General features: G+C 39.4%; 1 protein-coding gene across 3 annotated transcripts in view; it reads left to right on the plus strand.

Annotated features, from left to right (window-relative positions):
- The window catches only part of LOC101175170 (glutamate receptor ionotropic, NMDA 1), an 87,737-nt gene that overhangs the window by 11,957 nt on the left and 61,233 nt on the right, over positions 1 to 14,547 (plus strand). For all 3 annotated transcript variants that reach the window (XM_011479595.3, XM_011479596.3, XM_011479597.3), the window contains exons 3-4: positions 9,233 to 9,367; positions 10,224 to 10,400. In XM_011479595.3, the coding sequence (XP_011477897.1) occupies positions 9,233 to 9,367; positions 10,224 to 10,400 (312 nt within the window). The remainder of the gene's footprint in view (positions 1 to 9,232; positions 9,368 to 10,223; positions 10,401 to 14,547) is intronic.

Below are 14,547 nucleotides of genomic sequence, written 5' to 3' on the forward strand. Positions count from 1 at the left end.
GGTATGTCTGAATAAACCCCTTTTGTAATTGAGGCCAAACTTTATTAATTTCACTCATGTTTGAAAATCTTTGGTGTTGGACCGGACGGAAAAGGAAAGAAGGGAAGAAGAGAGAGGGACGTTAGAGAGAGGGGGGGGGTAGGAGGGTGATAATAGGGGGGGGACCATGAAGCAGCATAAAGCAACAAGTTTACTGGTTGTTTATCATTACGGTAAGGTTCAAATGTAGTACAAAAAGGGCGGGGGCTGTCCACACACACTCAAACGTTATCAACACACCTGCTAGCTGCAGAAATGTCCACATGCCAACATGAACACAAAACAGATAGTGTTCACACACGCATACTTATGCCTTCAAACCAACTAGTGTGATATATTTCATTCGTTCAATCACGCAAACTATTAGTGCAAAGGTGAGCTGACACCTGTGTTCAGGTGAGTGTTTATGTTCTTCTAAAATGGATGGTGGAACGTGAAAAGAAGGAGGGAGAGTGCCCAGCCATCCCCACCCCAAGACCCCCGCCGCAGCAGCAGCGGCAGCAGCGGCAGCCGGAATTCACACAGACAACGGACGTTCAGCTTTTGCAAAAGCTCTCCATCTTCCGTTTTTGAACACAAATTTTGTTTCTTTATCCATTTTGATGAGCCATCTGATTGACTGAATATAAAAATCTGATGGTAGAAGCTACAGCAGAGTCGTTTAATGATCCTTCACTGAATTCAACAGACCATAATAGTCAAAACTTAATTTCTACGTCACACAAACTCAAACCAAAATGGATCTGAATTGAGGCCCTTTCTGCTGAAACCATAAAGGAATCACAGCCAGACCGGTTCTCATTGGGCAAAAATTTTGTCTGGATTTATTAAAGAGTGAAACTTTGAGTTCATTGAATTGTGCTGGAAATACAAGAACATGCTGTTTAACATACACGCAAGAGGAATCTGGTAAAGGAGACGTGAAATGGTTCAAGGCGCAAAATCAAAGCCGTGAACAGAAAAGCTGCATTTCTAATAATAGCAGGATGAAAGACACAAATAAAAGCAGTAAAAACCCTGAAGGGAGAGGAGCTTTTTCCGCGCTGATGTCACCTTCAAATTCACACATTTCACGCTGGGAAAGCGCCACTCAGGTCCGTGTTTGTGCTCTCCGAGGAGCCGGAAGACGCCGACAGTCTGCTTCTCTGAGACTGAAGTCAGACCCAGATGAGAGATCTCAATCAACCTGATGTTTGGGCCGCAGAAACACTCTCAGCCTCTTCACTAACACGTTTCCTTTGCAGAGGAATTGAGGCCAACATGGCAGCAAGCGGGCTGGACGGCAGATTAACATCTCTCAGTCTGTGCACGATCACAGATGTAATCCGGGCGTCCTCCCGGAGGACGGTGGAGGGATTATGCAGGCGCTGCAGGCTGCCTCTTCACACATGTTCACCTCAGATTTGATCCCAAACTCTCGGCTGCAACAGCCGGCCGGGTTCCCTCGCTCTGGATCTCAGAAAAAAACAATTGGAGCTGCAAGCGGGCTGAAAAACCAGAAGAAATGCTCAGATCCATTCATGACAGCCTGTGACTGTCAATAAGAGCTGGAGTGAGTGACCCCCCCCCCCTCCTTGCCCGCTGGTTCCAAGAAGCCAGAACCTCGAGAAATAAACAGTTCTCAGTTATTCTGTTTGTCACGATCACCATTCTTATTTTGCTACCTTTTCTAACATGTTCTTGCTAATCCTATTTTTTTTCATAATAATTGTCCTTCATGCAAGTTTTTCAAGTAATAAAACGACCAATCAGATACCCGGATAAAAGTACGTGGTCTCTCATTGATTGTTCAAAACGTTTGATTGACAGATTTTCCCAAGCCCGCTTTCAAGTGGTATCGGTGTGGACTTCCAACAAGCTCACTTCTGATGGGTGAAGATGGTTGCCATAGAAACCATAACTCCAACTGACATAGACCAATTACTGCTTACTGAGAATTTCTGACAAAGTGCGGACTGCATTGACTTGGTCTCACTTGGTCCTTTTCTCAGATACAGGCAATGATGACAACGCAGAAGAAGAGCAGTGATTTGTTTGGATCCATGATGCAGGAAGCACGAGGGTTAAAGTCTAGAAAAAACGTTTCCAAAGTGGGTCACCAAGACAGTCTGGGGTACTGAGCAGATTTTGACGGGACACCTCTATATCTATATCCCGTGTCATCAAAAAAACCTCCACAAACATTTTACATTAAAATCCGACTTTGACCATATTCATTTGTTTTTTTAAAAATCTTTTAACCTATTTTCGGTCCTCCCAGAGGTCTTTTTAATCATGGTTTGGCTGTTTTTAGGTAAAAATCAAAAAACTTGTGTCGCTTTTTAGGACATCGTTTCTGCAGAGCAGCAGGAGTTCATCAGAAATATACCTCTGAGTGGGACTGTTGGTGCGGAGTAAGCCGCCTCCACTTCCCATTACCTATCTGTTCACACGCTTTCCCACTAGTTTACAGCCCCTCACACCCCTAACCTAATGTTACTGGTGCAACAAAGATTGTGACAAATATTGGAGCCACCCAGCCGTCCAGTTCTGCACCAGCTACCAGCTCAGACGAGGAAAACAAAGACCTACATGGATCTATTTGTCTAAAAGTGGATCATGTTTTCTACGTCACAAATACAATCTTTTTCAAACGGCTTTTTTTCGTCGCCTCCTGATTCACAACAATTCCAATAAAGAAATACTCACGAATGCAGTCTTAATAATTCTCTCTAGATGTCCTCCATCATCATAAAAATGCCACAAGAACATGTTAAAAACCCCAAAAACAGTTTTCATTGGAGTGGGTTTTTATTATTTTATACAATAGAATACAATAATCAGCAAATTATATTAGGGAGAATTTTTTCCCCTATTTTTCTGTGTAGTGATTAACTGAAAAGCTTTATATAAGTAGTTTTTTTTAAAACTACAAATCTGGTTTAGTTCAGGAAATTAGATTTAAAAACAAGCACTTCATTCCCTTTTCCTTTTTCCTAATCATGCAGTTTTATGCTGATTCAATGATATTTAAGTTTATCTAAATGAACCGTGATCTGTTTGGTTAACAATGGTGAGATTTCCTGACATCAGAGGTCAAAGGTGTCTCTGATTTTAACATGTAAGGAAAGTTTCTTGTTACATAACATTATAGCTTTAAGACCATGAGAATGACAATGCTTTTCTCAGGCCAACATAGAAACAATAAAGTTATTAGAAGCTTCTGCCACATTTAATTTTGTAAACTTTTCGGGTTCATCTGTTAGTGCAGAGAGTTTGTGTTGCGTGGATGCGAGCATGAACACTGGTAATCATCTAATCAGGTCTTAAACAATTTCAATTTGATATAATTTGCAGTTTTTAGGCTTTGAGTCTAAACTATGTGTAAATACACGGTTATGAATTTGCTTCACTGTTTTTTTGCTCCTTTTGTTCTGTGAGTGAATTAAAGTCGACGCAGCCGAGCACATCAAAGTGTAATTGGCAGAAGCGCTTTAGACCCGTGCTTCTATATTTATGCTGTTTATCTGACAAAAGGGAGGATAAATCAGCTCAGAAATGATGCAGCCATGGACCTATGAAGCCAGGAGATGAGCATCATATCTCCTCCTGATAAAAAAATAAAAAGGGGGTTTCTCCTGCTTAATTAATCTGTCATTACTGGGCTGTACATGCTTAAAACTGTCTGCAACACACAACCATCCACAGTGAAAACACTGCTTTCTTTCTAGAACGATTTTTTAATCCACGTTTGAGGGAAAAATACTGCATAGGAGTCAAAAGTCTAAAATGCTCAAAAGAATCACGGTTGGATTGTGGACCTTCAGTATTCTCCAGCGAGCATCACACTCGTGGATAAAGCAGAACCTGTGCGCTTTAACCCTGCAGGGCAGCAGTCCTGACTGCTGCAGGAGCGCCGCTGGATCTTCTGGGGACAAAATGAACCGATGGCTCCTCTAACCGGAGCTTAAGCAGAACAAAGAACCGAGCAATCTCAAGTGAAAATAAATATTCAATGTGAGCACAATTTAACTGGCTTGTGGCGGCCAAGCGTTCATAGCGACGTCGCTTTTTGATCCTTCGATGTCGGCTCTTCCTATCATTGTGAAGCAGAATTCACCAAGCGTTGGATTGTTCACCCACTAATAGGGAACGTGAGCTGGGTGTAGACCGTCGTGAGACAGGTTAGCTTTACCCTACTGATGATGTGTTGTTGGAATGGTAATCTGTAATGGTAATGTGAGCACAATTCAAATAGGAGATAAGGCGTTAACAAAATTCCATGCACTATGGTTTTAAAACATCAAAAAGAGACGGGTTCCAGTAGGATCTTAAAAGGTCTTAACCTCTTCACACCAGAATTATTTCCAATCATGAATAAAATGTATTAATCATGATTTTGCAATCAGATAGAAGCTAAATGAAGTTGAATTAGTTAATTTGATTATATCACATAGAATAGATATAATTGTAGTTTTTTGATTCATAATTCAAAGTAAAATGCAATTCTCAATCGATAATTCTGCCTTGGAATGTGAAAATACACTTTCAATTTAGAATTCAATATTAAGATTTACAATTCAGTATGATCATTTTAAAAATAAAATATTAAATAACAAAATCAATTGCATTCTAAATTGTCATGGGTTTTTTATCATGGGTCATAATTTGAATGACAATGCATTTTGCACTTTACAATTCAATATAAAAAATAGAAAAGACATTTTAATAGATGGTTTGGTTTAAATTCATTTAAAATTCATTCAACATCAAAACCATTGCGATATGTCATCCTGTTTGTGTCAATATTCAAATGAAATTGCAGATCAGCGCCCCCTAGTGTAATGCATCATCATTTGCATAGCATCGTGCTTTATGATCAAACTTAAGACGCTCATCAGGGCAGGGGCCTGATATATGCAGATCCTAACGCTGAGGATGGAAGAGCTTTCCTCCTCTCAGCTCCAAACATGTTTGTTGTAACCAAATGTTTTTTTTGTCTCCTACACGTCAGATCATAAAGGTGCATTTTTAAGCATAATGTAGAAGGATATTTTTACAGCATCTCCAGAATGTATATATACTGAAACAGATGAATATATATGCATACATATTTATACAACACAACAAAAACATAAATACGGTGGACTAGTCTAATGGTTTTAACTAGTCTAATGGTTTAAAGTAGTCTAATGGTTTTACCTAGTCTAATGGTTTACCTAGTCTAATGGTTTAAAGTAGTCTAATGGTTTTACCTAGTCTAATGGTTTTACTTAGTCTAATGGCTTTAACTAGTCTAATGGTTTAAAATTAGACTTTGTGATGAAGATTGTCCTTTAATGTCACAGTGGATGCTAACAAGAAACTACAGCAGGCTTTTACGGTTTGATGGATAAATAAAGCAAAATCACATAACACAACCGTCGTAAAACTGGTATATAAGTCCCAGGATCAAGACTGATGTGATGAACAGAATCTAGGAGTTTTTTTTCCCCAAAATTAGACCTTCCTTCAATATCAGAAAAACACAAACAAAACGGAAATCATCTGTTAAGATATTAATTTGTTTTTTCTGTCTGTGACCCGGTACCAAGTTAGCCACACAGAGGTACTGGTACCGGTTCACAGGTTGGGCAGCACTGTTTTAAAGGACACAGCAGCCCCAAAGATGCAGTTGCAGTTGTAGTCATAAACACAGAAGCTAATTCTTTATGATTTTCTTCTCTAACCTCAAACGCCAAATAATTCCATTGGTTAGTTGAGTTTTTAATATTTTTTAACTGGACCTTATCTGGATGCGATAATAGGCAACCAGTGCATCAAGAGCATCAACTCCATCCATGGATTTGTTGTAAAGGCGGATGATGCTTGAGCATTCCACAGATGCATTCTTTTTTAGTTTTCTATCCCACCTTTGAACGATGGAAACTGGTTGGGCGCTTGCAAAACTATTGTAATCACTGCTTTGTTGTCAAACCATTTGACTGCTCTTATGTCCACGTTCTCCAGCTCAGCCTGCTGCTCTTCAAATGTCCCTCTTCTCCTTTTTTCTTCATCTCTGAGTCTGCACTGCAACTGCACCCATGCAGACGGTTTGGCTGCACATTCCCAAGGGCGGGTACGGCTTTGTTTCATTTAACCAAGAGACAATGTCACAGCCAACGGTTACGCGTTTTTTTGATTAGTCACGTTATGGTTTCACTGCACCAAAATGTGAGCAATGAAGTAATGAGGGTTTCTGTAGTCTAGTAATTGTAATTTATTGTGGTACTCCGTTACTAAGTAACTGTTCTGGAATTCAAGGGTTTTGTTTTTTTTCTTCGACCACAGTGCTGGGAATTAGGCAGAGAAAATGGTCTTAATTTTTCATATGCAATGTCTTAAAAAAGGTCTTAAAGTGAACCTGAAGAAACATGTAGAACCCCTTAACAAAAAAGGTAAAATTACTAACTAAAAAAAGGCACAAGTATCTAAAGCTGTTGCTCCTCTTTGTTTAAAAAAAATCTGTAAAACTGTTAACTGTAAAAAAATGCACAGATATCACAAGTATGATGTTTGAACAATCTTTTTTTTGAGGAACATAGAACATAGACGTATTTTGCTGGCCAAACGTTTCACAGATGAAAATGGTTGTTTTTGTTCACTAGACCTCGGGGTTACAGGGAAATCTGTTTTATGAATTCAGCTGAGCAGCTTTCAGACATGGCTTCAGCTTCGCCACACACGCCACACAGTTTCAGCTTGAACAGTCAAGCAAACACGACACGTTGCCACCTGCAGGGCACCGCCTTCAGACTGCCTGCTGCTGCAAAAAAATCTCCCCCTCTGCAGCCAAAATATCCCAAACGTCACAGCAGACGTGTTGCTAAACCCCCACAGTTGCAGTGTCTACCAGGAGCAGAGTAAACAGCATGAATTTGTTATAAAAAACTGTCTTTCTTTAGTATTTTTGCTACCTTACACCTATTTAATTGAAGTCCAACGAGAAATTGAAATCCCACCATGTTATTATGATGAAGGTTATGCATGTGCATTTTACTGGAAGACTTGCCTTTGATCTGTCCTTTTAGTTAATCGTGTGCTCTACTTTTTATTTTTTCCTTTTTTGATTGGACTAGAAGTCTATCTATCTATCTGTATGTCTGTCTGTCCGTCCGTCCATCTGTCTTACCATCCATCGATCCATCGATCCATCCATCATTCCATTCCTTCCATCCATCGATCCATCGATCCATCGATCCATCCATCCATCCATCCATCCATCCATCCATCCATCCATCCATCCATCCATCCATCCATCCATCCATCCATCCATCCATCCATCCATCCATCCATCCATCCATCCATCCATCCATCCATCCAAATATCAACCATAGGGACAGCAGTGGCTCAGGTAGTTTAGCAATCTGATACCCACTCCCTCCAGTCAACTGTTGTTGTGTCCTTGGGCAAGACATTTTACCCACCCTGCCTCCAGTGTGCCTCTGGTTTGTGAATGGGTTTGAATGACAGTCTGCTCCAGGGCAGCTGGGGCTACATCAGTAGCTCACATCACCAAGAATGAATGAGGAGTTAGTGAATAATGGACTCACATTGTAAGCACTTTGAGCATCGGGAAAAAGGCAGAAAAATCCAATCCATTTTTATTGTTATTATTTTTATTATTATTATTACAGTTTTTCTCCATTGGTTTGGCTAATTTCTTGAAACAGACATTACATTCTGAAAATTCTAAGATCATTTGGCAAAACAGTCTTACAGTTCAGCACAACACTATAGCTCACTTGCAAAATCTAATACATCTCCCAAAACTGTTCACTCATGCTTCAAAACCAAATTCCTTTCCCATGTAAAGAGTCAGTGCCACAAAAATGGCAAAGATCCTTCTCAATTGCTTTGGCTCATTTCTTGAAGCAGACCGGACGTTCTCAACACTCTTGGTGCTTTTGCCAAGATAATGTGGATGGTTCAGCGCAACCCCATTGTTTTACTTGCAAAAGCTCATATCTCTCCCAAAACACTATGATCATCCTTGGATGAGTGAACCAGGCCCTGATGAGCGGGCCACGATGGAAATTCACATTGTCCCATTCAATAACATGTAGTGGTAGGTGAGGCCCTAAGAGACCTCTCTCATTTTCAGGGATCAAATCAAAATAATAATAGATGTATCAAATGTTCCAAGGGATTCATATATCGTATTCATGGTATTATGTTCTTGACTAATTTTGACCATTGAACAGACTATTGTGCATGTGATGACTTACACAATGAAATGATGCTGACTCATTTTGGATTGAACAACCATTAGACTGAGAATCAACAATCAGTTTAGATAAACAAGATCTATTCACTTGACAATTGTGCTAAATATAGGCTACCTGTACTTAATCATTTATAAAGATGTACTGAGACTAAGATATGTACTACCACATTTGCAATTTGATGAAATTAATGAGAAATTCCATTTTGTTGTGAACAATTGCCAATTAGTTTGGAGGTTTGTCCATGTTGTTTTGAGAATGTAATTTCTGTTTCAAGAAATGAGCCAAACCAATGGAGAAAAACTGTATTAATGCCACCATGAAATAATATCTGTAATTAAAATAAATAAATGTCAGGTGTGTTGCATTGCAGAATACCGACAATACCCGAGTTGACTTTGCTTCACCTTTTGGTATTTTGGTTGTAATTGTACAATTCTTACAAAATGTGGCCTGATTACTGCACTAATGTAACACAATGAATCACTAATGCAAAAACCTTTGTGTCTGTTATTGTGTTGTTGGAATTTGGTCACGTAAACTAGTTTCAAACATTGAGATTTTGTGCTGTCTTTAGACATTTCCCTCCAAATCTTGTTTGGTCTCCCTTTATTCACCAACAGCTCTTTGACCTGTAAACATAGTTTGTAGACTTCCATGGGTGTACTATAGTGTCTATCTGAAGCTTTGGCTTGCTTTTATTTGCTGCTTCCCTGAACTTTGATGTGTTTTTTGGAAATATATAACGAGCTCAAACCACAAATTCTCATGGTTTAGAAAAGGAGAAAAAGTTTTGAGTAAATGACGCAGACGATGATACAATAGAATGAAACACAGGTCCTGTCAGAATCCGTTGTTCTCATACCTAAACTTGGATGTTGCAACTGGATGGCAACATCAACAAGAAAATCACAATCAATATTCAAGCTGGATCTGTCCTTCCTCTGCAGGTATACGCAATCCTGGTTAGCCATCCTCCTCAGTCCAACGATCATCTGACTCCAACGCCTGTCTCCTATACAGCCGGCTTCTACCGCATTCCTGTGGTTGGCCTAACGACTCGCATGTCCATCTACTCAGACAAGGTGAGACATGAAACTGTTACTTCAGACTGACTTGATTTTTATGGAAAACTTTCATGTGGCAGCATTTTCAGTCAAGAATGTTTGGTTACCTCATTTACTAAGATCTCCAATACAAAGTTGAAGGAGGATTTGTGGGTGATCAAATGAAAAGGATTCGGCGAAGGATACCAGCATCAGACTGTATTATTTAAGGGTGTTCGGTGGTTTTAATGCAGTGCACGCAATGTTCTTGGGGAACAAAAGATAGAGCCTGCAGTCTATAATGATGGTTTTATGCACAAGGTGCACGCTCCTCTTTGTGATATGAGTGCTAAAGTGGGAAGCTCAGATCAGCGTTGCTCTGTATCTGTGCTGCTGATGGCTAACAATGCCCTATAAGAGAGATCAAAGATTGGCTGAAGGTGATGCCGAGGTCTCTTTGTGTGAGTGGTTCCTGACCACAGCAGACCAGGGCTGGAAAGGGCAAAAAGCCCAAGAGACAGTCACACTGCAGGAGAGGTGGAAACTCTGTACAAAGGTAAAAGTGTGGCATTAGCAAAAAGGGAAAACCGGACCGGCACAATTAATGTCTGCTTTAATTACCATAAGTAGTTCCATATCAGCCCTTGACTCATCCAGATGCTCCCAGATTCACATGTGATATGTCTCAGTAATGTGTGCCTCTGACAGGTCAAAGTGTTCACGTGAGCAGAGATGTGCTGTTTGTCATCTCTCCTGATACTATTAATGGATTTGCATCTGCTCCGTTTTACAGTTTTCGCGTGTTTTGACAGAAATGCAACATTCCTTATTCCAAGTCAAACACACAAGTGGATTGCTTTGCACACGATTTGACCTGTCCCTCTTTCCCCTTCAGAGCATCCACCTGTCGTTCCTGAGGACGGTGCCCCCGTACTCACACCAGGCTCAGGTGTGGTTCGACCTCATGAGAGAGTTCAGGTGGAACCACATCATCCTGATAGTCAGCGACGACCACGAGGGCCGAGCCGCCCAGAAAAAGCTTGAGACGCTGCTTGAAGAGCGCGAGACCAAGGTGAGGGCCCTCCGTGTTTGTCGGTGAAACGCTGAAACATAAACCTCCTAACTGTGAGTCCTCAAGTAACTAATATGCTTATAAAGATGGAGAACACACCTGTAGAAGATTGAATACACCTGCACACACATACAAACATCAACACAACCAAACACACATACTTTAACAATAACATAAATAAAAACACCTGTGCAGACACTGAACGCGCCGGCCCATGTAACATGTACACTCAGGCACCTATGGACGTTTATGTACAAACACACCTGTACATACATGCCTGTGCACAAATGTGTACACAAACACACTTACATTTACACACACCTGCACATCAACACCTACAATGTCATCTGTACACACACCTATTTAAACACACCTGTACATTAACTCATGCTAACAAACATACACCTGCACGTTAGCATTTATAAAGACCACCACATCGGTAAAAACACATCTGTACAAATACTTTTGCATACTCACTGCGACACACACACTTGTGCACACATAGCCCACACTTTTGCACATGAATCCTGTACAGATACAAATGTACCAGCATACCTCTACATACAGCTTCTCGAAATAATCTGTACTAACATAAAAAATAAGTCTGTAAATCCACACTCTTTACACTAACCCCTGCGCAAGCACACATGTACAAATATGCATATATGCTCACAATTATGCACACCTGCACATACCAACACTTACAAGTACACCAGGGGTCTGTTTTAAGAAATACTAAATTTGGGCTAAAATGACCTGAAAAGTTAAATTCTTTTGCTGCTGCTGTAGCTTAGTTGGTGAAGCTAACGTGGTTTTGAGCAGACCACGCGTGTTAGTTATGGCTCCTCCCATTTTTCAGTCTGCAGGATCTGTCAGATTTTATTTCTGTGGCCACAGGATTGTAGTAAATTAATTTAGATGTTTTAAAAAAAAAAAATCAAAATCAGGAGTTTGACATAGAAAAGTCACAAAACCTTACATTCTCTATAATGAGAGTCCCAATAGGTAATAGTAAAAAAAATGTTAAGATAAATCAAATTTATGTCTATAAATCTTAATAAATATTAACCGGAACTCCAGTTTAAATAAATGTAGCATATAATCAACCATCTTTAAATTTTATTTTACATTTTTAACAATACCACAAATAAAGTCGACCCATCTTTATATTCTTATGGTTTTCCAATTTACCTTCACAAATAAAATGTTAATCTTTTTGAAAGGCTTCTACTTTTGTATTTGCTTTAATAAAGGGAACTTTTTTTTAATGCACCATCATTTAATATTTTTAATTTGAATAAATGTTCTCACATGCAGAGTGAAAACACATTCGAATTTATAATTTCACCTTCGGGTCAGGTTAGTGTGATCACGTTGCCATGGTGATTTCATAAGAGCTTTCTCCTGTGGGCCTGCCTGACCTTACGCTGATCAGCCTTTAATGAAACTTCCAAGTTCCCCAGCCCAGGCTCTGCTCTGTCAGGTTTCAGTAAGATTAGGTTGTGTTAGTCTTTCTTGAACAGACCCCTGTAAAGTCACACTCACACACCTGCATAGACACACCCGAGAGGTCACACCTGTGCACACATGTGCAGAATAAACGGAACAGAATCAAAAGTGTGGTTACATGTCATTTGTGATTATTTAATGGTGTGTGCTCTTTATCTGCTGTGTGTATGCGTGTGATTGTGGATGGAGCTCATTCCTCATTATCATCCTTCATGTATCCCTCCATCATCCCTGGTTGACTCATCTTTTGTCTGTCATTCCTCTTTTTCTCTTTGATGTTTCTCATCTTTCTTTTATTTGTCTTTCATGGGGCTTTTATTCCTGCCTCAGCTCTTCTCTCGTGCGTGGTCATTTCTCTTTATCTTCTACTCAAGTTCCTCTCTCTTTTTATCTGTCTGCCATTCGTCTCCCATCCCTCAGTAATACCTCTAACCATCCTCCCACTTTGATGTATTTTATTCCTTACTTTCTCATCCCTATATCATTAATTCAGCATCCATCCATCATCCTTTCATCCTGCTTGCTCCCTCATTGCTTTATACCTTTTTATTCTCCTTTTTACTGCCTTTGTTTAATTTAACATCTTTTTTTGCTCTATTATCCTCCTTTCCTCGCTTTATTCATCTCTCCATAGTCCTTCCACTGTCCTTTTTTGCTTTGATTTATTTATTTTTTATTCTATTCATCCCTCCCTCTTTGAATCCTTTTTGATTTCATCTTCATTTCTCTTTGTCACTTGACTTTAAAACCTCCTTTGATCATATTTTTATGATATATTATTTTTTTCTAAATCTTTGTTATTTATATTTCTTTTTGCAGTTTGTTGTTGAAACACTATTCATATTTCATCTCTTGTTTTTTATTCCACCTTTTATCCATATTCAGTACATCGTCATTTTCCCATCATTCCTGATAAATGCATCCTTTAAAGGCGTGTTTCTTCATATCTCCATAATCCTCCTTAGCCTAGTTTTCAATACTTCACTTTTTCCTTTTATATTTCCTACATTTCCATTGATATCTTCTCACTTTCATCCCTTCTTTACAGCCTTCTTTTAACAGCTTGCTTTGGTCCTTCTTCTTTGCTGCTTGAATCTTCTGCTGGATCTCAGTTCTCTTTCATTACTCTTCTCCTCTTTTTTCCATTTTTTTCTTCTTTATCTCCACCAAGAGGATTTGTTAAAAAAAGGATATGTAATTAGAAAAAGTTGAAACCCCCCTACCCCCCCAAGTGTTTTATTGGTTTCTGGTTTAATGCTAGAATTCATAAGCTTCATCAAAGACTGTATTTTTTTAAAGCATCGTCAAACTTTCAGTCTGGACCTAAAACTCATAAATGTTGCGACTTTTCTTTTAAAAGACTCACATTATAATGTTGATTCATCGCTTTCGTTGAGTAAAACTTACATTTGATTATCTATTATGTTGTTTCTTTACTTTGAGATCAAACATTTTACCCAGAAATAAAGATAAGAATGACTGGCGAAGATTCTGGTTCACATGAGACAAGATCTGAGCCTGGATCAACTGATCTCTGGTCCTGACCAGGCTGGTGCTAATACTAAAGCTACTGGTTTTGTTTGGTGGCTTCTGGTCCTGATGCTAGAATTACAAGAAGAGTCTGAAAGCGGTCCTGGTCATCTCTAGAACATTTGAATCTACGAATTTGTGGGTCTTAAAAAGAACATACTTGTGATGACAAAGAGCTGAGAAGAGTTCTTGAATAGAACAACCTGTTGATAGTTTTTAAAATGGAATTCCATCAATTGACCTGCTGGTCTTTACTAATCCTGACCTGAGAATGACTGCTAAATGTGCTGGTCCTTAAATTTGAAATCTCGATCCTTTTGGTCTTGACTGTTGGCTTGTTGCTGCTACAATTTGCACAGTTGGCCTGGTCCTGAATTATCTAGTACTGATGCAAGATTTGTTGTATTTAACACAAAACCTATTGATGTTCCCTGTGAAACGACGGCTTGAGACGGGAGCTGGCTAGAGATAAATGTGAACCCACTGATTTGGTTAGCAGTTTGGACCAGTGATATATGGTTTTATGCACAATATATAATATTAATAAAATATGTTTTATAATATTTGATTTGACTCTTGACCAGCCAATCTTGGTTCAACAGTAGTCAATGTTGACACTGACCCTTCTGGTCTAGACTTGGACTGGTTATCCAGATTCTGGACCTGTTGCTCTAGATTAGAACCTCAACCTTCATTACTCTTTTACCTATTAGCTCTGGATGTTCAGGCTCTAGAGGGTCCTCCCCACAGTATCTATACTACAATAGGTCAAAAAAGTTACGAGGGGTTCGTTCTTTGCATTCACAGCATCATATTTTTATGAGTCCAGAGATCTGTGCCATAGGACACCTCTACAACGATGCCAAGCATTGTGTTCCTGAGAATGGAATGAGAGCCATCACGGCAACCAGATGAACTATACTTTAAAGCCAAATGTACTCTGGCACAAATTGTAAGGAGTGTGAGGAGGTCATTAGTCTGTGATTAGCTCGACTGGCGGACTCTGACTCAGAACCATTTGTTATTAAGCATATGGCTGACTTTGACTTGACATACTTTCTTGGAATTTTGGACCTTGCCGTTCCTAACATGGACCTACGTGTTGGAC

This window comes from Oryzias latipes, chromosome 9 (assembly GCF_002234675.1).
Source record: "Oryzias latipes chromosome 9, ASM223467v1".
Classification (NCBI taxonomy): Eukaryota; Metazoa; Chordata; class Actinopteri; order Beloniformes; family Adrianichthyidae; genus Oryzias; species Oryzias latipes.